General features: G+C 44.6%; 2 protein-coding genes across 5 annotated transcripts in view; one reads left to right on the top strand and one right to left on the bottom strand.

The window, feature by feature from the left end:
• The window catches only part of LOC8032555, a 70,311-nt gene extending 67,950 nt beyond the window's left edge, over positions 1–2,361 (top strand). The window contains exon 5 of the mRNA XM_042289216.1: positions 750–2,361. Coding sequence (XP_042145150.1) covers positions 750–935 — 186 coding nt within the window. The 3' untranslated portion in view covers positions 936–2,361. The remainder of the gene's footprint in view (positions 1–749) is intronic.
• The window catches only part of LOC8032552 (TBC1 domain family member 23), a 59,202-nt gene continuing 33,117 nt past the window's right edge, over positions 1,151–27,235 (bottom strand). For 3 of the 4 annotated variants that reach the window (XM_029972133.4, XM_029972135.4, XM_029972134.4), the window contains exons 13-17: positions 12,824–12,912; positions 11,387–11,466; positions 4,717–4,849; positions 3,868–4,149; positions 1,151–1,304 (exon numbers count right to left, since the gene is read on the bottom strand). In XM_029972133.4, the coding sequence (XP_029827993.1) occupies positions 1,265–1,304; positions 3,868–4,149; positions 4,717–4,849; positions 11,387–11,466; positions 12,824–12,912 (624 nt within the window). In that variant the 3' untranslated portion in view covers positions 1,151–1,264. Of the gene's footprint in view, positions 1,305–2,321; positions 4,150–4,716; positions 4,850–11,386; positions 11,467–12,823; positions 12,913–27,235 lie in introns of those variants that run through there. The other variant, XM_040214566.2, reaches the window with a different exon arrangement.

Here is a 27,235-nt window from a genome sequence, read left to right as displayed (position 1 = left end):
TGTTAAAAAAATTAATGCAATAACCATGGCAATCTTTTTTTTTTTTTTTAGAAACTTTTCTTATCTCTTTGCGCTTTAGCAGAGCGAACGCTGGAGGAGGCGATCTCCTCTCTAGCACTTGCTCAGCTAAAGTGCAAAGAGGAGCCTCCTCTAGACCTTAAACCTTCTGTAAAAAATTAGTGTAAAAAAAAAAATTTTTTTATGTAGTTTTGCAAAATTAAGCAACGTTTTGCATTTCTGTGTATTCAAACAAATGTTTTTTTTAATATAATACTTTAAGAAAGTAAGAAATGAATTCCATGGGCTCATTACTCATTTCATATTAGTCGGGAAAAACGGATAACAAGCCTTTTCTTTAGTCTTGTTACAAAATGGTAGATTGACTAAAATGGAATTTATATTGAAAACCCCGGAATGGGTAAAAACAAATGTGTTCAAAGGGCCCAGATGTCTATCATTTATATAGCATCGAGGGACGGAAAATAACTGATAGCAAGTTATTTATGCAGCAGAAATGCATGAAGCTTAGTGGAAATATTTGGTGGACCTAAACATACCATTCTTCAAAATTAACATTTTTTTTTCCGAAAAAGTTTTTTTAGTATTTGTCCCCCCCTCCCTTCCCCTCCCTCCCCCTCCCCCTCCCCTCCCCTCCCCTCCCCCCCCCCCCCCCCCCCCTCCCTGCCTCCACTGTTCCAATGCCACTGTGCCGTATGCAGTCTCCGATGTGCGGTATATCTCTCCATTAGGAGGTGGAAAACGGTGGCCCCAGCGGAGGCCAGCCCAATGGAATGGGCATGGAGTCGCCCAACCCAAGTGCCTTCTCGCCACCCAGTCCCAAGTACTTCAACAACTGTGAGAAAGTGAAGGAGATGCCAGCAGAAGGCTACTGGCACCCTGACAGTGCTCAAACTGGACAGTTTGTGTACCAGTAGTGTCACTACTGGCCAAAGTGCTTATATACTGCCGTCCTTGTATAATTTGTAAATGTTTCCTCTAGTCAGTGCCCCTCAACAGTGCTGCAAGAGAAAGGCGATGCTCAGGCGCCAAACCTTAGCTTTGCCTTGTTAGTGACTGTGAATGGGCGTACTTCCCCAGAATGTGCTGAATATCTGCAACGAGCGCAGCAACATTTCAGGAAAAGGTTTGCTTGTCTTCCAAAGTTGGATCTTATTTATTTGATGCCTTTTTTTAAGTCCATCCTATCATGATGGCCAGGCCATTCCGTCCCAACAGCCTTGAAATTTGTTCAGAGTCAAGTCGCTCAGCGGTGAAGCCACAATCCACTGTCAATAAAAACCTCCCTGAGGGAGTAAGCATAGATGAGAACTACTGGTATATGTGCTTTTAAGAACTACACCAAAGCAAGACACTTGCATGTGCCTTCTCACAAGTCCAGTGCCGGTCCAAAGCAGTTTTGAAAACACATGATAAAACTGGTTCATAATGCTGTACTGGTTTTCAATTGTGAACTACTGGTTATGAACCTACTTCAAGAAATTAGTGCATGTAGCTGGGAATAATATTCGGTTAAAGTGTTAGCCACCAAACAGCAAACTATGAACTTGAGCTAGTCAATAAAAAAGATTGGCTATTTTTGTGCTGATCAATAGGACAGCTAAGAATATATATTATACTTCTTTTCATTCTTTATAAATCAAGCTATATGCATTAGAAAGCTTCCAGATCGAACCCAATTGAAAGGGTCACCCCAGCCAAAATTGTGTCTTTTCCATTTCGTTTACCAATTCTATTTCCTATGTCTGCAAAGTGCTCAATAGTATGTTTCACACTGGTAGTCGATAAATGAGGAACTCCCAGTGGCTCAGAAAGCACATGCCTTAGCCTATCAGCTCCCGTTCTCACCTCTCAACTGCTCAACATCAGGGAGATTCTTTGTTCCCATGGTTGGGCGGGAAAACTGCAGATAATGTTTTGCCAATCGTAGTTCTGAACAAGTTCTTGGGACTGGAGCTTTTGTACAGTGACTAAACAGGAATCAGCATACTCCCATGTCCTCAGGTAAATCTTGGCAATATTAGCTTCGCTTGCAATTTAGGGGCCTGATGGAATTACACAACTTTAAAAATGTGGCTTGTGGTCCGTGCCATGGCACTCACCCCCTTTGGCTGGAGTGGCCCTTTAAAGTCTACACTAATGTTCTGAGTATGTGATTAACAAGAAGGAAGTTTTTCTTGGAATTTAAAAGTACAGATTGTTTGAACTGTACCTAAACAAAAAAATGCAAGAAAACCCAAGTGCCTCTTGTATGTTTGTGACAATGTGCTTTTTTAAATTTGCATCTTTTATGCAGTCTCATGTATTGTCTGATTCCCCAATAAAACAATGTTTATTCCCACGGGTGGAATACAGTACATCTTCTAAATGTTAGTCTTCTCGTATGCACAGGCATAGGAAAAGAAGACATTCGTTTGATGCCAAGGAACATCATTCAGCACCGATGAATGTACAAGCCTCCAATTGTCAAGGTTTTGAGTTCAGTGACAGCAAATATCACATTTACTTGCATGCTTAGGACTACCGCATATACACAAAAATTTGGTGGACACAAGCAGATTGTACAGCGGAAGAGTTCTCCATCCAGGACACCATCTAAACTATGTACAGCTGGCAATGCAATATTAAATCTCGGGCACTTCAAATCAGCACTCGGGTTCTGCTGGCACTAGGTTATGAACAATGGCACAGCAGCAGAGACATTTGCAACTATCAACATTGTGTATATTTGTGCCCATTCTAAACCCTTGCACATCCAACCAGTGAAGCCTCATTTTAATTTTAAGGTTTAATGGATGCCAGAAGCCGGACGGAAAATGCAAAACAGAAGTATGGCTACGCTAAATAGCATTTATAATATGAGACTACAGCTGAACTATAAATTAGCATCAACATGTTTAGATATAGAAGCATATTCTTTTCTTTCCACACACATCAATCACAGCGGTATAGTATTTGTGCAAGCATTAAAAACGAATGCCAGTCAAAAGTGATAGTACTATTTATCTACAAAAATAAACAAAAGGAAAAGCAATGACAAAGAAAGCAAAAGGTTTTGCTTCTAAAAGAAAACTGCCCAAGCACAAAAATTCCGAGTGCAAGTACTACATAAGACAAGAAACTTTCCTCAAAGAATGCACAGTCTTGATCTTGTACTTTGTTATTAAACAACTACAAACATAGAAGATGACCGAGTGAAGTCATCTGTAGAGCTCTAACAAAAAGCAAGCCAGTTCACACTTGAGAAGGAATGTTGTGCTTTAAAAAAATCAACAAGGCTCAAGGCTGAGAATAAAACAATGATATTCCGAAACATCAGAACAACAGAAAAAGCAAGCCTAATGAAAATTACCTCAATTCTGCATGCAGCTTTCCCCCCAAAACAACATAACCGAGACATACAACTATTACACAAAGCTGATGACTGAAATGCAGCATACCAGGAACAACAAAAATGTTACTATTGTCACTCCTGCTTTGTACAAAGCAAAATACACAAATTTATCCAGGAAAGGTAAAAGCATTCTGTCTATGCACAAGTTTGTGCCCATCTCAAATAAAATCAGACTGCACCATTCCAATATATATATTAACTCCTGGGAGAGCATTTTCCTTCCTTTTTTTTTTTTTTCTTTCTCACCTTTACTCATACATAAACCGAATTTAAGTGGCACGGAAAAAAGTGGTCAGAGTTAAGACACTTTAGCCTTTATCTAGAACCTCCCTGCCCATCCTCTCTTCCTACACGTCCCAGGCAGTCCACTCCAGCAATCCTCACGACATGGCGCCTGTCCGACCAGCCCTCCCCCTCGTTCGGAGCTGTGGCGGAGAAGACATCTCTATCATTACCTCTCTTCATTCTCTTCCAGCAACTTGGTGATCTGAGCCTTGACCAACTGTGTGGCCTCCTTGGCCTTGGGAATGACCAGGCGCTCCAGAGAGACCACTGTGAAAGTTCCTGTGGCGTCATCACTGATGCCATACTTGAAAGTGATCAGCTCAGGGTGCTGCTTCTTGCTGGTGATCTTAAGCACTGAGAGCAGGGGACGCTGGGACACTATTCGGGCACTGCCCTTCTTGTGGCTGATTTCTCTCAGTAGGTAAAGGTGGGACTCTGTCACTAGCAGGTGACTGCAAATAAGGGAGAAAAGAACAAATCACACGTACTTAGTGCCTTACATTACAAAGCTCCTTGCAGCTCACTCAACATAGGGTGCTTTAATGTGTATGAGACTGCCTTAGGATGGTGATGTCAGGCTTTTCTGCGGCACAATGCCTCGGCCTCATCTTTCCTTCGGAGCACGAGTTTCACTGTCATCTTTGATTGTCCTATTTCTTTGCATTTTTTATATGACAGCATGTTGGCAGCATTGGGTACTATACCTTTTGTACATGAAAATACATAGCAGAAATAGAGATCACAGTGGGATTTTATTAGATTTGGTGGAAGCTATTTTCATCAACAGGAACAATACATTTTTTGGCAAGTAAGATAATTCGCATAAAAAAATGGCCTCAAAGCCACATATAAAATAATCAACCCAGTCATATCTTGGAGTTTGCACAACACTCGGCCAAAGCAAATTTCTCCTGTCATTCATATTAAAAAAAAAAATTCACATAATCTAAGAAGCTTCTTGCTTCAAATTAGTTTGTCCCCAAAAATAAAGTGTAGCAAACAAGAGCACAGCTGCATACCTTGGGTAAAGGTGTCCATTCTCTTTGATTTCCTCACACTTGAAGTGTCCCAAGACATCAGGCTTCTTCACCCAGGTGCTGATGCTTTCCTCCTCTTGAACATGCTTATCCAAGTCTCCGTGGCCACCCATGTCTGGTGAGAAGCAGCAGCACAACATAAGTAGCAACATAAAATTTATTAACAGAACCAGCTTTTTCGAGAACTTGTTGAGGAAAAATTACATTTGATTAGTGAGTGAAATATGCATCCCTGAAAGCATGGGTTCTCAAAATGGGTTCCTGGGAACACAGGGATCCGCCAGAGTACCCTCGGGGATTCCCCAAGCTCCCTAGGTAAACTGCTATCCCCAGTTTAAGCACTACTTCAGCAAACCTAAGCCCCTACCAATGCATAACTATAAGCCAAACACACTCTTATCATGTTGCAAGCTCTATTGGGAGCATGCGACACTTATAGGGGACGCACCGCTCTGCGTTGCGAATGGTTGGCAGCGCCACCATTTTAGATAGCGTTTACATGTTACGTCGCACAGTGAAGCACTGCCCGCTCCGACATCTTTTAATGAGCTTGGAGCTTCTTGGCACGTCCGCACCTTCCCCTGGCCTTGTCTCTCGACCTCGCTCCAGGGTAAAAGTATGGCACCTTGAAATTCAAAAACCAACCAGCGTACGGCGTTGCTCTGTACGCATTTTCACGTCATTTGACCCGCGGGAATCACTTGGAGCTCGGATTTAATCGTGCGTCCTGCAGTTGTAAACGGTAATGACAACAACACACTTCCACGTTTTTTGTTTATCTGCGCTAGAATAGGCCTTTGTGAAGCGCTTGTGCGCCTGATGGTCCGCAAATCACTACGAGACGACTTTCATCAAAGCCGGCATAACTGATGAAGTCTATGTGAAGATTATTTTTCACTCTTCTTATTATCAGATTGCTTTTCACTCGCCGGCGAATTTAGTACACGTGCTGGGATTGAGACGATCGTGGCGGTTTTCCCTTGTGAATGGAGGGGATCTGGGTTCCCAATTGCCGGGTCTCGTATAAAAAAAAGTAAGAGCCAACTGTGGCCCCGAATGTTTAGTATAACGCTGTGTTCGGGTAAGCCGACATTCCTTAGGAACTAAAATTGGCTGCTATGCATGATGTCTATGCCAGTGTGGTGACGTTCGATACAAAATGCTTCTACCAGGAGCTGCACTGTGGCATCACTGTCTCGTAGCATGCTTCCAATAGGCTCCTGAAATGCTTTACAGCATCAATGTCGAGACTGGGAGGCATTCCTCAGGTATCAGTCAAGGCAGGTAAAGGTTCCTCGAAATTAAAAAATCTGAGAACCCTTCCAATTGGCACAACTAGTTTTCCATCAGCATTACTACCGTTATATCCTCAGTCATCACCCACCCCCTTGTAACCTGAAATTCATGGAAAATGTGAGGTGGGCAAAATCTTGGTCGGTAAGCACAGAAAGTTTAGAAAAAGCTTAATAAAACACACACAATTTTCTGTATGTGTTTAGCATGGCTGCACAGGAGATACAGTAGCTTCGTTCGATTTACATCCACCTCCAGCACCGGTGCAGAGAAATGTAGGGCGGTGTACTTCCGGTCAATACTATTTTCATTTAATTTCCTTTTTTTTTTTTTAAGCCTCCTCTATCTATTTTGTCGTTGTCGTATCTCACTACAGTCGCCGATGGATCTTTCAAATGCCGATAATTCAGACTTGTTCGATATTTCAAACATAAAGGAACAACAACCCACCCGATAGAAATAATGCATGTTCACGATCAATGTTTCAGACAGCTTAAAGTCTGAAAGTTTGATTTTTCAAACAATCGTTGCGAGCGATCAGCGGGAAACACCACCGTTGCCTGGTGCTTGACATGACCCCCATTCTATCGCAGGCACTCTTGCCGTGTCCGGTGGAGGAAAAAATACACTTCGCTGACGTGTACTTGTTGCTCTGCAGCTCGCGTAGTTGGTACATGTTATTAAAGTGGCTTGCTGCACCATCACTGACGTAGGTCACATGAGCATACCCACATTGGATTTCACGATTCTCCAAACCGTTGTCAAATAAATTAAGTTACAAACAATCTCATTCAATCTTAATTTTTTCTTTTGCAGCATTTTTGTTTTCTGCAGCATTTTTTTTTTTTTTGCATCGTATTGTTTTTTACGGCGGTGGATCGATTGGCGCTCATAGATGGCACTGGTTCAGGTTCTGGGGTGCCCTACCTCCTCTATTATGTTACTGCCAAGGTTGTAGGCTGATCTGTTTGCAAAGTCGCTCCGGTTTCTTCCCTTACGTTGTGTAGACGGAGACGCTACACCCCGGCTGTTGAAACGGGCACCGCGAAGCATGTTACAGGATGGCACCTCTCAATCGCTCCGGCCATAGCCCTTTTTGGGTCGGTTGTATGAAAATGTCTTAGGAATTTTTCTTTCAAAACTACAGTCCACCTCTGTGCTGTCAATTTGTCGTTTCCTGATCAACCCGTAGCATTTTTACACTTTTTAATAATAATGAAATTGCGAAAAAAGGGTATGTGCACGCACATTTATGGCAACGGCATTAGCGTCAATTTGGCCATATTTCTTGCTTTATACATTCAAAGCCACACAAATATTGCATTATGTTTTTGCAGATTCTGTTAGTAATTAAACCTTGATTTAACAAAGTCACTAGGACCCGCTACCTTGTTAAGGGGGACACTACCCAGAAAAACAAAATTCTGCAAAAAACATTGACTTTGAAAAATTACATATTTACATCAACCAACATCTAGAGTATTTCCAGAAATTTTCATTAGTTTACACAGCATAGTTAACTTTTTATAAATTATTTTCTGTCCACTGAATCTAAAAAAAAGGTAGGGTTTGGAACACTTCGAACGCTTTTTTCTTCGTTCCACTTTTTGGTATAAATTTCATTTTAGTCCATCTATCGTTTGATAATGGTAATAAAGGGAAGGCTTGTTCTTCACTTTTCCTGACTGATATTTAATAAGGAATGCGGCTATGGAATGTTTTTGTCACTTTACGAATGTCTTTTAAAGAAAGAGTTGACATTTTGTCGAAGACACGAAGACCAAAAAGTTGACCAATTTTGCAGAAGAGAAAATTGGTAGAAATAAATGACTTTTTACAAAAAAACTTTCCATAGCCGGACCTCCTAGGCATTCTGTTAGACATCTAGCGAATAAAAATCTTGAATATTGTGATAGTTTTCCGACAATAGATTAACTAAACAATGTAGGCATGTTGCTGATAGAAACTGCCCTAATTTCCTACCCACTTTAACGACAGACCTAAAATTTTGTTGCGCACCCGCTAGCATGACTACCAGTCAACCCTGTAAATTTCATTAATGTTAATCCAAGGGTTCAAAAGTTGACCCTCACAAGGGGTCTGTCCCCTTAAATCCGGAACTTCATAAAATCGAGGAAGGGTGACCTCGCGCATAGGCTGCGTGGGGAATCCGAATTTTTTCGTTAAATCAGGAAAGTCATAAAATCTGGTTTCGTTAAATCGCGGTTCAACTGTATTATGAACATTAATTTCGAGGAGTTTCAAGAAAATTAAAGAAGGCCTTTTTTTATAAATGATTTTCAAAATAATAAACATTTCGCTAAATGCCCCTGTGTGAGCAATTCTTGTAAATTTCTCCTGCTAACCAGGACAACAATACTTCATGCAAAGATTAACTATATAGAGGGCAACACACTAGCAAAGTTTGCAGACTTTGCCAGTGTGGCAAAGTCTTTCATAGATACAGAGAAAAAAAAATTTAATCCAGAGCGTTATTGCACAATGTGCCATGTTTGAGACTTTTTTCTCAAAATAACAACCCTAATACTCGGTGATTAATACTTTTTGTCAATACTTGTATGCCTAATTTGTCAGTACATAGTTCTAGACCCGTAGCCAGAACAATTTTTTGGGGGCAGCCGCCCAAAATTCTAACCATTGAGCGATACGCAAAACGCGCACAAGACTGAGAAGGTGCTTAAAAAATTTTTTCGCAAAGTCAAATTTTGTTTTTTTCCAAAACAAGAATTGCTTTAATTTTCTGGGCATGGAGCCAGCAAAATATATTTTTTTCATCAAAATTAGAAATGGTCACCCGACACGGTTGTTCAATCTTATCTGAAAATGCCCAGACGCTTCCTACAACGAGAACGGGAGGGGGGAGCGAGAGAGAACCATGCCATGTGTGAGGAACGACAAGGAGAAGGAGAGCAGTGCCTTTGCTGTACAGTGGGGTTTTGTGTTCGTACATGAGCATTTTTTGCCTGGGAAAAGGCATCGACAGCGACTGCTGTAAAAAAAGGAGTCAACCAAAAACCAGAAAAACAAACCAGGTGCAACCAGTGAATGAGCAAGCAGACGAAAGAAGCGACGAAGTAGCACCTCCAGGCTAAGAAAGCCTAAGCGCTGAATTTGCTCGCATCGCTGAAAGAGGTGACCGTAGGGCACAGACTTGACACCAGAGCTGCGTCAGCGTTTGGCCTAAACTCGTGTCCAATCAGTGAGATCCCGAGTTTCAGCCGAACGCAGACGACCGCATTCTTGTCCAACCTCTACCCTACGGTTGCCTCTATTAGTGGAGCAGGCACATTCAGCACCTGGGTTTTCTTAGCTAGGAACTGTTGGACGCGGAGGGATGCTGGGGAAGCGGGAGAGCCGGCGATTGCACAAGCAAATTCTTTGGCATTAAGCCAAGTCGGGCGCCTTGTCAATCACAAGGAGCTGGCTCTTGTGCAACATTCTTGTTTGATGAGTACCAGTTTGATAGCATACTGTGCGTCAGTGCACAGCGTGCTATCAACGTGGGTTGAGGCGGCATTGCTGTGCAGTGTTAACAACATTGCAATAATGTGTGTGGCGTTCCAGCACGTATCTATTTACCGGATGTTTTTGTCCCGAATATTGCACGACCTCATCGAATGCAGTCGTGACGCTTCAGAAGAATGACCGGGTATTCGCGGTGACCCTATTTTGGTGGAGACAGACTCAACAGAGTTGCTTTCAGTTATGAAGAAAAGAAGGCATCCCTGTCCTCGCATTCTGCTGTCGCATCCCAGGACACTGGGTGTTCGCTGACCTTCCAACCCCTGGATGTATTACGGCTTGTGTTATCTTTCCAATTTTTTTTGTCTGAATGGATTTACATTTTTTGTAAACAAAACAAAACTTTATTCTCTAGTCTCCGTTATTTTTCTCTTTCACAATATACTCTGACTTTGAGGTGGCAGAAATTGAGAAGGATATGTGGAAACAAACTAAAGTTTCTTTCTCTCTTTCGTTTTACTTTGTTACGGACGTCCTCCGACCGTACGGTCCGTGCTTGCGACATTCGGGGAAGATGAATGTTCGCGGATCGCAGGATCCACCTTGGGGTATTTGTAGGGGTAGGCAAACACTTGGTGTTTTTGTTTAAAACTGATATTTGCTCAAAAAGTAGGGTGGGCAATGACTAGGGATATTACGGCAGTCGATTGGTTTTCATGACAAATCAAGATGAAACTTGGCACACCAATGACCTTTCGGTCTGAAAGACAGTGTAGCCTTCTGAATTTACATGCCTAATATACCCTGCAAACTTTTTCTGCAACAGCACAAGTACTTACAAAGTACACTCTTCAAGGTAGTGACTCCCCTCAAACAATCTTTGATGCTATTATACTTTTATATGACAAGCCAGAAATTTTACATGGCATGTTTGGGCAAACGGAAGATAACAAAAAAATAGCAACTACCGCAAAATCTCGCAAGAACGCCCACCCAAAATGAGGAGATACCTAAACGTTGAAAAACATGGGGTGAGTTATCTTTGGGGAGACAACATCAAATCTTTGTCAAAACTTAGTGATAAAATACTGGGGCATCTACTTCAAACCACGTGAAAAGGGAACTGATACTGCCGATTGCGGACATGGCAAATTCGCGTTTCACGATGCGATAAACACGCGGAAATTCACTACAAACTCCTGTGTCACGGGCAAAAATATTGCGGATTGTGGATGAGGCAGATTTGTTTTTCACGGTGTGAACGACACACAAGAACCTACCGCGAACTCGCATGTCATGGGAACCAGTAACGCAAGCTGTGGATGCAACAAAGTAGAGAGCTGGGCTAGTTGGTGGAAGTTACCGTACACACACTAGCACTGTTACACCTGCATCGTGGATGCAGTAGCCCATTTCATGGTGCAATAAACATGCAGGCTCGTGTGTCACAGGAACCAATATCGCATGCGCAAATTGTGGACAAAAAACGCTGGAATGTGCTACAAACTTGCATGTCACAGAATGCATACCGCAAGCACAGCAGACTTGCATTTGACAATGCAATAAAAATGTGGGAACAACTTGCATGTCATGGAAACCAAGAGCGCAAATCACGGACAAAAACGCGTGAACCCGCTACGAACTAGCTTGTCACAAATATCGGTACTGCAGAGAGCGCGGTTGATGCGATTTTTGTCGAGTATTGCGTGATGTCCAACCGAAATTGGAGGTCGTCAACGTATCAGAATTTTAATGTTATAGATATTTAGCTAAAAAGACAGGATGGGCTATCTCTCAGGGGAGGGCACCCCTACAGGATTTCACGGTACATCCGAGGCTAAAGATATGTTACAGGAAACTGCAGGGGTTCACCTACCATCATGCTCATCATCAATGCTGAACACGGGAGCCATGCCTCTGTACCGCTTACCGAGCTTGTCGGAGCTGCTCACATGCCTGCACATAGTAGGTTGCATGAAAGAAATTAGCAGGATGACCAATTTGCTTCCATCAAACAGCTCAGAGAGATTAGATTAAATCACACAGAACACCCAAACCTCAAAAACAGGGACAGTTGGCAAAATTAAATTCAGGGATGATTTCATTTGATTGCATCGTAGACCAGCATCAGCGAGGTAAATGACGAACATACCACGAAGTGATGAGACAAGCATTAACATAAAATACAATGTTCAGAAAGCCTGGCATCCAAGATGGCCGACAAGTTGCTTTCACCCAAAGATGAGCAGTATGTCAAATACTACAAGTATTTGAAATACATATTTAAAATACTTAGAGTATTGTGTATTTCCTATTTAATTACTTATCGGGGAGTGCATTTAAATAGTGAAAATTCAGTATTCGAAATACTTGTACTTTAAGTACTGTTTAAATACACTTTTGAACACTGTTTTTTTGCAATCAAATGTGGCATTGGAGTCATATGCAAAGAGCATGCAACTTGCTGTGGTTTGCTCACAATGAACATTGAAGAAAAAAGGAAGAGCAGAACAAGAACTGAATCGGATAGGTACAATTACTTTTGTTTGTCGACCGATTTAATTTTTTAGACATATTAATGATATCTTGTTTGAAAAGGCTTTATTGCGTCAACTGAACCTTTGATATTATTTTTAATTTGAATGCGTTGTGCTTCTTGAAGTTCTAGCCGCCTATCTCATGACATACAAATCTTATTTTTATTGCTGCAGCTTTCTTTTTAAGCACTTGATTCTCGGCATATAATTTATAGATTGCACTCTTTATTTAAGTACTTTTATTTTTTACCCGGAGTTAAATTTAAGTTCAAGGTTTCAGACTATGAGAATAAAATGTATTCTTAAAAGTTTTTGTATTCATGTATTCATAAAAGTTTAATGTTTAAAAAAGTTAAAGTTTAAAAGAATAATGTATTCATAAATATAATGTATTCATAAAAGTTTTCAAATAAAAGAATTTGAAGATAATCACATACTCTCATGGTATTTGTATCTTGTATTTAAATACTTTTGTAAAAAGTGTAACTGGATTTGTAATTAAAGAAAGTTTATGTTAAAGTACTTTTTGGTATTTGTATTTCAACACATTTTTGGAAGCATTTTGCCCATCTCGGTTTTCACCCTATTTTTTCCCTCGTGACACCACAACCTCCAGTTTAATCCTCTTTGGTAAGACTCAATTCCTATTCAACATATGCATACTGAACATCAACAGCAACGTGACCTTGGGAACTGAGCTGCCTCTGAAGTTATGTACACATGATCCAAAATGGCCAACATCCAGACTCCCAAGAAAAACCAGATGAGCCACCAACCTTTCAACAACTGGCTGCTGGGGGTTTGTGATGTAGTCTACAAGCTTTTCTTTCATATCAGTTGCTCTGCTCCTGAATACGGTTGTGACCTAACAAAGGAAATGTGCAGAACATTAGTGTGTGCTGCATTTCTCAATTTAGGCAGTAGAGAAAAACGCTGGGACAGTATACTACTATGACTTATCATGATCGCTGTACCATTATGCCATGCATGGGCGATTGAGCACAAGCAACACAGCAGAAACACAGATAAACTCCCTTGTCTGGTGATATGAGGTCACGCCGTATCTCCATAGCGTTGGCTCGTTTCGTCCACTTCAACAACCTAGTATACTTCATAAATTCAAAAACAATTAACATACAAAAAAGTGCCAGCAAAAAAAAGTCAAGACAAACAAGCATTTGTTTTTTGACCCAGAATGTGTTTTATCAGCCGATTTCTATAGAGTTCAATAACCATAATTAAGAAATAAAACCTACTTAACATGAAATCATTTTTCAAAATGATTTCAAATTAAGCAGGCTAACTCCTTTTTCGGAAAGTAAGCAAGGTTGCCAGAAAAATCATAACGATGCGGCAACCACTTGTGAGATGGCAGTAGTATACGAGATATCAATGGGTTGTGGGTTCTCATACATGGGTCAAACCGGCTGCTGCCTAAACGACCGAATAATAGAGCACAAAAGAGCAGTTAATTCTTCTGCCAATTGAGAAATCATAAAACACCTGAGTGAATGTGGAAATTGTTACCCAGATTGGAAGCAGACAACTGTGCTTGGAATAGAAAAAAGTAATTTTAAAAGGGTAATTAAGGAGACAATTAGGATCATAAGTGCCGGAAATTGTATAAGCATGCCGTCTTTGACTTTGAACACTAAAGCGTTTTCATCTGTTTAATTCCAAGTAGGTTGTGACTCGGGTAATTTCTGAATGTCTTTCTCCTGTGAGCAATTGACATTTGAAAACTGCCTTTAGACCTGTGTTCGACACTCATGGTTCTTGGTGGTTTGTGTGTGCCGCCATTAAGACATGTGTTAATTGGAATACGACAAGAAAGAAAAAGAAAAAGACCACAAGGAAGAAGACTGAGTTTGTGTGCTCGAGGCTCTCTTAGTGTAGTGAGTGTCCCTGCTGTTGAATGTGTACAATTTGGATGGAAGATGACAAAGAAGAAGACTGTTGTGGAAGTAAATGACAGCTGTATGCTGTGCTGGCTTTGAGATGGTGGTGTGTATGTCCCTTTTGTTTTCTTGTCTCAAGGTTTTATTTCTTAATTATGATTGTTCACCAGCTCGCCTGCATTTTGACTCTTGTTTCAGTTCCACAATGTTTGGCTGTAATGAGAAAACAACGAAAAAAAGCATTACGCCCATAGGAAACCATATAAAGACTTCCATAACCCGGCAGCACACCAAACTGAAACAAACCTCCTCAACTGGGGGAAACTACCCCGAGATGCTCGCAGTCATTGATGGTTGTACAACCAATCATGAAAGAACTTATCACGAGAAAACGCGGTGCGTAACGTAACGACACAATAAAATCTCGCATCTCAACAGCTGCGTTCGACGAGTGCGAGTATGAGGGCATTCAGGTGCTGACTGTCTTTGCTGGAAACTTGGTGATTATCGACGTTACGTTCTTCGGTGTAACGTCCTTTGTGAACAGAGAAAAGCAGGAAGTTGATATGTTTACTGTTGGACACTCACGCGAAGCATAATTGCAATGAATTTTCTCATGTATGTACGTCGGTTGGTGCTCACGTTGGTGCACGTCACAACTGAAGAAAAACACTAAATGCAGAACGCAAGTGACCTTACGTAAATATGAATTAACTTAATAAATGGTGCAATACACCAGAAAACGAGGATGAAAACGAAGGAAGAACAGGATAAGTCGCCGCGTCCTGTCCTGTTCTTCCTTCATTTTCGTCCCCGTCTTTCGGCGTTTTACACTATGATGAGCAACCAACTAGCCCAAGTAGCCAGCCTTAAAGGACACATGCAAAGGAAAAAAACATTTTTTTAGACAGCTTAGATGGAAAAAGTATGTCATAAAACGATTTTACAATGAAGAAAAAAAATTTTTAGAGCTATATTTATGGCGCTATACGAATTTGTAGTTGGCGCTAGCGGGAGCCGCCGCTGGTCACGTGGTAGGCCCGCGCGCCACCGCGCTGCGTCGCCGCCGCACGCTGAGCGTTGTGCGAACGCCGCTTCAATGCGTTTCTCTATGCCGCCGCCGCCGCACAAGTTTGTCTGCTTTGGGGCGCCGCCGCTGTCATCTGACCGGCGCAGAGGTCTATCACGTCTGCTTGCGGTTTTTCAGGAGTTTCCTTTGGGCTCTAAAAGTTACTTATTCATCTTAGTTTTTTGTTATACTTCAAACAAAGATGAATAAGTTACTTTTAGAGGCCATAGGAAGCTTCCGAAAGAGCGCAAGCACCACGTGACAAATATGGGCCCGTCAAGGGCCACTTTTCCGCGGCACCCGCGGCGCCAACTACAAATTCATATAGTGCCGTAAATATAATTCTAAAAATTTTTTTTCTTGGTTGTAAAATTGTTTTATGATATTTTTTTTCCATCTAAGCTGTTTAAAAAAAATGTTTTTTTCCTTTGCATGAGTCCTTTAATACAGTATAGACCCCTTACAATGTAACCGCTTATAGTGCAGGACCGGGTATAACGCGGCTTTCTTAAACCACTGGTTCGCCTCCCATAGAACTCCATGTAATTACATACCGCTTAAAATGCAGGCGCGCGAAGGGAAATACCGGTTATAGTGCGGTTTCTGGAACAGCCCGCCGACCGCGCCGACCAACCAGCGCGGCGAGCACGCTTCCCTGTGCGACACTAGATAACGACGCAGGCCGCAAGCGGCACTCGCGGGGCAAGGAAATTGCTCGAAGAAGCGGGGAGAAGCGAAGAAAGAGGCTTCAGTTGCCATAGCGACAGAGATCGCACGCACGTGTTGTTCACATGCGTGCGTTCCTCCGCTGCGTTGGAGCAGTGCCTCCTATATAAGTTACACTATGCCGGTCAGCTTCTCTCCAAGACGTGTCCAGGCCCGATGCTTCACCTCACAACACGCACGTACAGCTAGGTAGCGCCGCCTGGCGGACATTCGTTTTGTCTATTTTTTTAGTATGTTGTATTTACCTTATTATTGAAGATATATCATATTTATGCCTTTTTAACAACATGCCGAACACTGTTCTGGATGTGACCGCCCTGATTCAAACGAGTTTCGCTGAGCAAAATACGAAACTACGAAACAAGCACGGCCAGGCTTCGCTTCTGCAGCGCGACTGCGGAGAACGCTTGGCCCTTGACCGTCTGCTTCGGCGGTCACCTTGAATCGCGCGCATAGAATTAGTTGGCGCCAGGTCGTGTGCGGGTGAAAAGGTAGGAAAATAAGAAATAATATTCCGTTGAAAACAGCGAGCTGGTCCCGAGCTGTCAGTCAAAAACATTTAGACTTCTTGCTGTCAGTGCTGTGGGGCGACATCATTGAATCTCCTACGGAAGAAATGGTTGGCTTCACTACATGACAGGTTTGTACGCCTAGGTGGCTCCACCACACGGCAACCACACATACTATCGCCCTCTCCCTTCCGCTTGCCAGTGCTCGAAGCTGACAGGCATAGTGTAACTTATATAGGAGGCATCGGTTGGAGCAGTGCCTCCTATATAAGTTACACTATGCCTGTCAGCTTCTCTCCAAGACGTGTCCAGGCCCGATGCCTCACCTCACAACACGCACGTACAGCTAGGTAGCGCCGCCTGGCGAACGTTCGTTTTGTCTATTTTTCTAACATGTTGTATTTACCTTATTATTGAAGATATATCATATATATGTTTTTTGAACAACATGCCGAACACTGTTCTGGATGCGACCGCCCTGATTCAAACGAGTTTCTCCGAGACAAAATACGAAACTACGAAACAAGCACGGCCAGGCTTAGCTTTTGCAGCGCAGACGCGGAGAACGCTTGGCCGCTTGACCGTCTGCTTTGGCGGCAGTTTGGGGCTTTGGCGGTCACCTTGAATTGCGCGCATAGAAATAGGTGGCGCCGGGTCGTGCACGGGTGAAAAGGTAGGACAATAAGTAATATTCTGTTGAAAACGACGAGCTGGTCCCGAGCTGTCAGTCAAAAACATTAAGATTTCTTGCTGTCGGTGCTGCTCGGGCGACATCATTCAACCTCCTACGGAAGGGATGGTTGGCTTCACTACACGGCAGGTTTGTACGCCTAGGTGGCTCCACCGCACGACAACCACACATACTGTTTGCCCTCTCCCTTCCGCTTGCCAGTGCTCGGAGCAGACAGGCATTGTGTAACTTATATAGGAGGCACTGGTTGGAAACAACCGCAACGACAGACCAATCGCAGGTCGAGGAGAAGTGTTTGCGCGTGTTGCATGCCAGTCGCGGGCCGGCTTCTTCTATCCACAAACATGGCGTCGGTTGTGATTGTCGACGTAGACGGCGTGGTGAAAGCTCATCGTTCCGCGTAAAAGCGCTATCCTTGACTGTGAATTTTCGTTGTGTGTTGCTATGATAACCCAGCACGTACTAGAAGGGACGATCCACCTACTCGTGCGGCAATGTCGTGGCGGCACTCTCAAGACGGCAGAAACGCCCGTGTCGTCGTGTTTGTTCACTTCGACTACAGTGGTGCTTTCTAAGCATTTTTGTGTTTTCGAACATCGCCCGGATTTCTTATTTGGAGCATTTCATGCCTGTGCTAAAGTTAAAGGTATTACTGGCGCATACCGTAGAAAGGATGCGAATTTTCACGCGTTTTCATCACAGGAGAAAAGTCATAAGGGTTAGCAATCCTGAACGCTCGCAACGTCCGTCCGCAACCCGCGACGCCGTTAAAAGGCTGCGCCAGGCAAAAGTCGCTCATTTCTTTCGAAATGTGTGACACTTGAGAGAGAAGTGTACTACCTAGTCTGGTGAAATAAAGACTTTCCTCAAACTAAGCTTTATTTTTCATCTAACATAAAATAAATTATTTTACAAAGGTAAGCATGTATTTTGGCCTGAAAAATTTATGTTTTGGTTATAACGCGGTACCGCTTATAGTGCGGATTTTTGCAACTCCCATCTACACTGTAGATGTTCCTAAATCAGAGCGAACAAGCGTGTGGCTGTGTTAAGATATTGTGATTGGCAGAAAATACGTAACTCGGTTTCACACTTTGCGTATGTTGACGACTTAGTCGAGTTTGAGACATTCAGCCAGCTGACGACTGCACGTCAGTTTCCTTTGTTGCAATTTAGTTTTCCTCTTTTTCTTTTCATGTGTTTTTTGGCACAGTATACGAGGGTGGTCCGATAAGTACTTAGCCTGCAAAAGAAAAACGAAAATTTTGAAAAAGTGGCAATTTATTGTTTAATATAGTCTCCTTTTAGTTCGATACACTTTACCCAGCGATGCTCCAACTTTTTTAACCCATCTCAGAAATATGTTTTCTCGAGGTCTGCAAAGTAGGCCTCCGTGGCCGCGATGACCTCCTCATTCGACTGAAATTTCTGCCCAGCAAGTGACTTTTTCAAGTTAGGAAACAAAAAGAAGTCGCACGGGGTCAAATCTGGAGAATACGGTGGATGGGGCAGCAGTTCGTAGCCCAATTTGACCAATTTGGCCGTGGTGAGGGTGTAGGTGTGAGTCGGTGCGTTGTCATGGTGGAGGAGTACTTTTTCCTTCGCTAAATGGGCCGTTTCTTCTGCAATTCGGTGTCGAATCGGCCCAATAATTCGGCATAGTACAGTCCTGTGACTGTTTCGCCCTTGTCCAGGTAGTCGATGTAGATCACACCTTGTGAATCCCAGAAAACTGTGGCCATCCCCTTTCCGGCCGATAGGACAGTCTTCGCCTTCTTCGGAGCACGTTCGCCGGGTGAAGTCCACTGTTTCGACTGTCACTTGGTCTCCGGTGCGTACCAGTGGATCTATGTTTCGCCGACAGTCACGAAACGACGCAGAAACTCTTTCAGATTGCGCTTAAACAGCATCAAACACTGCTCTAAAGTGGTCTCACGGTTGCGCTTGTTGTCCGGAGTGAGCAAACGCGGCACCCATCGCGCCGACAGCTTTCTGATGCCCAAAATTTCATGTAGGATATAACCCACGCGGTCTTTTGAGATGCTCACTGTGTCAGCTATCTCGCGCACTTTCAATCGGCGGCCTGCCAATACGAGATCGTGGATTTTTGTCACATTATTCTCAGTGGTAGCCGTTTTCGGGGCACCTGGGCGTGACCCATCAAAAACCGACGTGTGACCACGTTGAAACTCGTTAAACCAATTTTTGACGGTCACCAACGAAGAAGAAGAGTCACCGTACGCAAAATCCAAGTGCTCTTTGATTTCACTGCGCGATTTCCCTTCCAAAAACAACAATCGAATCACCGACCGATATTGCCCTTTTTTCATTTTTCTAAAATTCACGGACACGTTTGCTTCCACATGCGGTAAAAACAAAACTACAAGTCCGATTTGGTTGAAATTTTGATAGTAGCCGTCTACAAGAATGTACTACACAATAGTAAATTTCTCTTGCGATAAAGGCACCATCGGGTGGTGAGGCTAAGTACTTATCGGACCGTCCTCGTATGTGTCATGCCCCATAGGCAGCGCGAGCATCTCGCTCTCATGCCCGATGTACTTTTGTAAGAAACAATTAAATCCGCCTCCATCACCCAAATGTCCTAGATGTGTTTTTTCTTCACCAGCGGGTAGGGGGAAGCTTTCCGGAATAGAAGAAGCCAACGTATGAATTGTCACTGGAAGAGTCCGGCTCTACGCTTCCGTCGACAAGCTCTTGCCATCTACTTTGAAGTGCACAGAGTCACAGAGTCTGCACACCCGGACCCTCTTTTATGGGGTCATCCTTGTCGCGATGGTGACCGAGGAATGATACTATCACTTTCCCAGTTTGGTGAGCATCGGAGGAACAGTGATTATTTCACGCTGCTGCAAAATTCGGTATGTAGTGCACTGGGGCCTCACCGGTGATATGAATGTTGCAACTAACGTCGTATAAACCTCTGTTGGCGTTAGACGAACAGGGAGTAGAAGCAGAAAAGAAAGAAGTCTGCTAAGATGCCCCGGCACGTGCGTACGAAAAGCGGGGAAAAGAAAAAGAACGACGACGACGATGAACGTGAACGATTGAACGTTTTGACCTTGCAAGCTTTCGAATGTCGATGTATTATTCTCAGCGGTGTAAATAAGTGTTGCTCGTTGTGTGACAATGGAACAATTACTGTGACGACCCGCAGCGACTGGAACAAAAATTTGGTGCAGAAACCCGGGACTGACATCACTGCGGATACTTCGAAGTTGGGACGTGAGTGACTCTTCACGTACAATGGAAGTCCTCAAGAAAAAGCGCAAGGCTATCCGGTCACAGGTAACTCGACTGGTGAACGACGCAGAAGGGTTGCTAAGGGCCCCAGGACCGAACGTAGCTGAGCTAGAGATGCTCATCGAGCGTCTGACACTAGCTCAGGGCCAACTTAACAACGTCGACTCCGCCATCGAACTGCTTGTTTCGAAACAAGACGGAGATGCTGAATTTGCGCAAGTCGTCGAGTACGCAGACAAGATTGTCATATGCTTAACCAAGCTGAAGAGCCAGTTAAGGTGCTCGACGGGAGCGGGGCATTCCAGCAGTGCCAGTCAGTTGAATGAAAACAGAGACAGACTGGCAGCATCAACATCAAGGAAGGTCAGACTTCCAAAGCTGGAACTGATCAAGTTCAACGGACACCTAAAAAACTGGCTGCCTGTCTGGAACCAGTTTGATGCCGCAATCCACCAGAACCCTGACTTGACACCGTGCGACAAGTTTAACTACTTAAAGGCGGCACTAACAGGGGATAAAGCGGCAGCCATTGATGGACTTCAGCCCACAGCAGAGTGCTACGCGGATGCCATCGATCTCCTACAGCGGCGGTTCGAGAATCAAGAAGCGCTAATCCAGGATCACATGGAAAGCCTCATGGACATACGTGTTCCACCTCAGCGCAACGTCAGAATCCTGCGGCGATTGTATGATAGCTTGCAAGCTCGCATCCGGGGTCTCAAAGCACAGGGCGTGAGCGAAGAATCCTACTGTTCAATGCTTTACCCAAAGCTCCTTCGAGCGCTCCCAAGAGAAATGACCATCGAATACCACCGAAAGACACTGCAGGGGGAAGCCGAGAGTGCCACCGCCAGTAGATCTGTACCAGCGTCACAGATAAGTTTAGGACCTACCACAGATCGCACACACCTGAGAGCGCTTCGGACTCTCCTCGAGTTTCTGCACATCGAGGTGGAGAGTCAGGAAAAGGCATCTAAAGAACAACCAGAGGACGTTGGTGGAAAATCTACACCCCATTTCACCAAGCGCGAGGCGCAGAAGAAGTCTACAGATCCCGACATGCCACGAACCTCTACTGCTACGGCTCTGCATGGTGTTGTGGAAGGTCTCGAATGTTTCTTCTGCAAGTCAAAAAAGCATGAAACACCCGACTGCAACTCAAGGATAACGCTAGCTGAAAAGAAGCGCAGGCTACAAAACGCCCAGAGATGCTTCCGGTTCACGAAAGTCGGGCACATGGCAAGGATGTGTCGAGGTACACCCTGCTGCAACAGGTGCCGAGGCAGACATACCTCCAGCATGTGCGACCCAGATTATACTTCGAGACAATCTGCCGACGGATTGAACGCACAGCAAAAGAAAGACGAAGCACCAGTTAGCCTACATGTAAACGAGAAAAACAAGCCGACAGTACTCTTACAAACAGTTACTGCGTGGGTGGAAGGCAAAAACAGGAAAAAGCGAGCTCGGATTCTCTTTGACAGTGGTAGCCAGCGCTCCTTCATCACGAAAGAGCTATTGAGGAGTCTCGGCTGCAAACTGCTCGGGACCGAGATCCTGACTGTCGGAGTGTTCGGAGGCAAGAATAGGAAACGAACGTACCGCAGAGTTCAAGTGATTCTGCGCAACCAACACAGTGGCAAGAAGCACATGATCGACGCCCTCGAGACACATTCCATCTCCGAGCAAGAACTTCCTAGCCCTGAGAAGGACGTTATTGGAAAAATGGAAGAACTTGGACTTACTTCGGGTAACGACCTGAACGGACTGGACTGTGGCGGAGTAGCGATACTACTGGGGTCGGAACATTACTGGGAATGTATAACAGGAAGGATGCAACGACTGAGCAACAGCCTCATCGCAGTGGAAACCGCCTTTGGCTGGGCAATACATGGATCCACACAGTTGACTTCCGATACTGTCAGCTGTTCCCAGGTGATAGTCCTCATATCTGCTGTAGACGAACAAGGGCCATCCATCTTGAGCAGATTCCGGGAGCTTGAAAGAGTGGGAGTACTCGAAGAGGCGGACCGAAATCAGTCAGATAATGACATCATGCGACACTTTGAAGCAAGCATCACCAAGACGAAGGGAAGGTGAAAACAGACGTGCACCTAGAATGCAACCGAGATGTGGCACGGAAGCGCCTCAAAAGTCTACGAAGGAAGCTAAGCAAAAACTCAGACTTCATGCGAAGGTATGACCAGGCTATCCGGCTGAACGCAGATAACAGGATGGCCAAGAAGGTTGAACAGATAAACTGTTCCGAAGGACGTGCTTATTATATGCCACACCAAGCTGTTCTACGAGAGGGTAGCAGCACGACAAAAATGAGGATCGTGTTCGACGCCTCTTCGCACGGACCGGATTCCAGATCATTGATTGACAACCTTGAAGGCCGTCCGAACCTGAATCCAGACCTGGTGGCCCTACTCCTGAGGTTTAGGCAACATCGGGTAGCACTAATTGCAGATGTCGAGAAAGCCTTCCTTCAAATCGGTGTATACGAGGAGGATCGCGACGGCTTGCGGTTTCTCTGGTATAAAGAGCCGCCTCACCCAGACCCCAGAAGTCGAGGTCTGGCGTATGACAAGGGTAACCTTTGATACCACATGCAGTCCGTTCCTATTGGGAGCAACCCTGCAGCACCATTACAAAGTTATGGAAAGCGAGTTCCCACAAACAGCAGAAAAACTGAAAAAATCAGTATATGTAGACAACCTCTTGAACGGCACAGAAAGTGAGGAGGCGGCCCAGAAGTTCTACACCGAGGCGACCAAAATATTCGGGGCAACTGGGATGAAGCTTCATAAGTAGGGGTCCAACAGCACGGTCCTAGAGAAAATGCTGGAGGACAACGTATCCGAAGAGAGAGTCCTTGGACAGCTGACGGGAGTGGTGAAAGTGCTGGGTATAACCTGGGAGTCGAACGAAGACAAACTGTCTTTCACAACAAAACAGGTGGTTGAGTTTACAAGCCAACGCAGAAACACCAAGCGATTCGTGCTCCAGACCACGGTGCGACTCTACCGACCCACTCGGTTTCCTCTCTCCTTTTGTGACCCGAGCCAAGATTTTGTTTCAAGAGATCTGGAAGTGGAACCTGCGTTGGGATGATGCACTGCCGGGTGAACTGATGGGAGACTGGGAGAGCTGGTGCGACGAGCTCACCAAACTGGGTCAGATCAGCGTGCCCAGGTACTACGACAGTGGACTGAGCAACATAATCATACACAGAGCGTTGCATGTGTTCTCGAACGCCAGCTCTTCTGCCTACGGATCGATTATTTTTCTGTGTTCAACTGACGACAGCGGAACGAAGAAGGCGACAATATTGCTCGCTAAGTGCCGCGTCGCCCCCCCTGAGGGAAATTTCCTTGGCGAGACTGGAGCTCATGGCAAGCTTGATCGGATCGAGACTACTGAAGTACGTCTAGACATGCCTCGAAATCCAGGTGGACGAAGTTCACTTTTGGACGGACTCGATGATCACTTTGCACTGGATAAGAGGAGAGGCCTCCAGATGGAAAACGTTTGTCAAAAACAGAGTACTGGAGATACAAGGAAACTCAGGGGACGCACAGTGGCACCACTGCCCGGGTAAAGAAAATCCCGCAGATTTGATGACCCGAGGGCTGAAAGCTGATCGACTGCTTTCTGCTTCACTCTGGTGGACCGGACCAACTTGGTTACAGCTTCCAGCAACCGAATGGCCCGAAGAAACTGTTGGGGTGCTTTCCCACGACAAGCTCGAGGAGAAAGCTTCGAAAGCTGTAGTCACGCTAGTGCCTGCAGACACGTCCGTGGAGTTCATGGACATCTCGAGATTCAGTTCGACTGCGAGACTGCACCGAACAACAGCCTGGGTGCTTCGGTTTGTCCATAACCTTCGATCACCAATCAAAACTACTGGATCGCTGAGCGCTGAGGAGATCCAAGCAGCACAAACCGTTTAGATAAAGAAGGCACAAAGCTCGACGTTTGCCTCCGAGATTAGTTGTGCAGCTGGAAAAAAAGCAGTGCCGCCTGGTTCAGCCTTGCGAAATTTCCAAACATCCGTCGACCAAGAGGGAGTGCTCCGGATCAAAGGACGTATCCGATCAGCAAACCTTACTAGGGATGAACGTGAACCCATCGTGCTGCCCAACGAGCACCGGTATTCTACCTTGCTGACCATCGAAGCTCACCGAAAGATGATGCACGGGGGGCCACGAGACACTCTCATGCAGCTTCGCGAGAGATATTGGATCATTTGCGGAAGACAATTGGTGAAAAAGGTGGTGCATGCTTGCGTTACCTGCCAGAGGTTCAGTGCCACTCCTGCCAGTGCTCCAACAGGACCTTTGCCGGGTGCAAGAACCATGCAGGCTGATCCCTTTGAGGTAGTCGGCATAGACTTTGCGGGGCCGATGTATGTGCAAGAAAATGAACTCGTGCATAAGTCATACATTGCCTTGTTTACCTGTGCCGTCACGCGCGCGGTGCACTTAGAGCTTGTGCCGGACGTTTCGACAAAAAGCTTCTTGCTTGCGTTCCGAAGGTTCGTGTCGCGAAGGGGTTTGTGTCGCATCGTGTACTCGGACAATGCGCTGTCCTTCAAGAGGGCGTCCAAAGACTTGGCCGAACACTGGAAGACGCTCCGACATCCAGAGGTGGTAGACCACTTCGCCAACGCGAATATTGAGTGGCACTATATTGTTGAGCGGGCACCATGGTGGGGAGGCTTCTACGAGCGACTCGTCCGATGGGTGAAAGTTGGGCTCAGGAAAGTGATCGGTAAAAAATGTTTGAACTCGGAAGAATTACATACAGTTCTGTGCGAGATTGAAGCCGTAGTGAATTCACGGCCTCTCACATTTGCCTACAATGAGATCGACGAGGGCGAGCCGCTCACTCCTGCAAGCTTCCTCACGGGACGAAGGCTGACGGCGCTTCCGGTGGCGGAGAAAAAAGACTTCGCTTTGTCACCTGAGGTGCTCCACCAGCTTTGGAGACGCAGAAAGGAGGTTCTTAACAGATTTTGGGAGATGTGGCGATCGGAGTATCTAAGAGAGCTCCGATCCGCCTATGAAAGCAAGCAATGGAAATCCACACCCATTGAGGTTGGACAGCTTGCCTTGCTTAAGGAGCAGCTTCCACGTTTGCTGTGGAAGGTGGGCAGAATTGAAGAAGTGTTTTTGGGTCAAGATGGAAAGATTCGTTCATGTGTCGTACGTTTAAACAGGGGATTGTTGCTGAAACAACCGGTTCCATTGTTTTATCCAATAGAAGTAACTGAAATTTAGAATGGGTTCGAACCCATTCGGTGGGGAGTGTGTTGTAACTAACGTCGGATAAACCTCAGTTGGCGTTAGACAAACAGGGAGTAGAAGCAGAAAAGAAAAGTCTGCTAAGCTGCCCTGGCACGTGCGTACGAAAAGCGGGGAAAAGAAAAAGAAGAACGACGACGACGATGAACATGAACGATTGAACGTTTTGACCTTGCAAGCTTTCGAATGTCGATGTATTATTCTCAGCGGTGTAAATATTAAAGTGTTGCTCGTTGTGTGACAATAGAACGATTACTGTGACGACCCGCAGCGACTGCAACAATGAAATCCTCACGGAAGAACAACCAGAGCGATTTTTGCAGCCACTCACACAGCAAAGCCCCATCACGGCAACGTGCAATGCCACACACTTTTGTTTCGCTTCTCAGCCACCCTGAATGCCCCAAGCATCTGCCTTGTCTGCCCACAAACACATTGCAAAAAAAAAAAAAAAAGATTTTGCTTATACGCGATTTGTGTGTTTACCAAATCTTGTTGATGTTTATACATTCTCCTTGTTTACATTTTTTTATGACTAGGCTTAAAAAGTAATTAAGTCATGCCTTCTGCATGTTTATTTAACCACCTTGCCCCGCAATATTTGAATTCACCACTTTGAGAGTGTGAACAAAGTGCTTTACCGACTGAGCTATCCAGGGTAGGGGGTCGGAGCATGCAAAAGCGAAGCCATTCGCGCAGTGCGCCAATGCGCGGTCGCGAGCTTTGCAGTTCTTTTTGTTATGCTGTGCATTCTCACAATGTGAGCCAGAAATGAGAGCAAATCTTTGTTAGGCGCTGCCATTCAGATGCCCTTCTCTTCTTCCTTGAAAGGCCGGTCAGACATTCTGTTCTAACCAGCCTTCGTCAGCATGATGAAGCTTGTATAATTTTTTTTTTCTTTCCTTGTTTTCATTTTTTTAGAGTGCTTTTTTAAACTCTCATCCAGTACACACGCACTCACGCACATGTGATGGTGGGGCATGCAACTTTCACAGTGTACAGCAAGTTATATTTTTGGGAAACTTAAAAGAGTTTCCACTCGGAGGGCGAAGAAGACAAAAATTAAACTGAACTGTGCTTATGCGTGGTGATCGAGAAGACGCCAGAAAGAAATTCACTCGCATATTAATCATACGGACAAAGCCGGGATACACAGAACGTGCAGCGTGCCCTGAGGTCCTTCCACCATTGGGGCGACAAGTCTTTTGAGGCAACACAGGTACATACACACCACTATGCTAACCAAAGCGCACGGGATAGGGTATTGAATTACTGAGCGGGAGGTCAGTAGTTAGATTCCCACCAGAAGGACCCAGTCTTTCATAAGACATCTGACTGTGTTATCACATCTTCATAACAACCTTTCGTGATGTCCTAGGATTGGAACTCAGCCCTAAAACACATTCTGTGTTGAAAATAAAAGCACACCCCAAAGTCCATACTATAAAGCCCATACAAACAGAAACTACAAAGAACCTTTGTTTAACTCTCATGACAGCAGTAAAGGCTTCACTTGGTTTTGCTCTACGCACAACTGCATTAATAAGTTTAGGATAACAAAAATTACTCTATCTTGGGTACCAGCACGCAATACTGAATATGTCTGGCTGCATCTGAGCTCAAGTTGCATGTCAGCAAATTTCACATAGTGAATGTACTAACATGTCGAGGTATTGAGAGGCAAATTAAAATGTTTATTCGAGTAAATGGGGTCACACAAAT

This window comes from Ixodes scapularis, unplaced genomic scaffold (assembly GCF_016920785.2).
Source record: "Ixodes scapularis isolate PalLabHiFi unplaced genomic scaffold, ASM1692078v2 PGA_scaffold0__279_contigs__length_252992795, whole genome shotgun sequence".
Lineage (NCBI taxonomy): Eukaryota > Metazoa > Arthropoda > Arachnida > Ixodida > Ixodidae > Ixodes > Ixodes scapularis.
The sequence above is the reverse complement of the archived record's forward strand: the minus strand, read 5'-3'. Positions and strand labels throughout refer to the sequence as shown.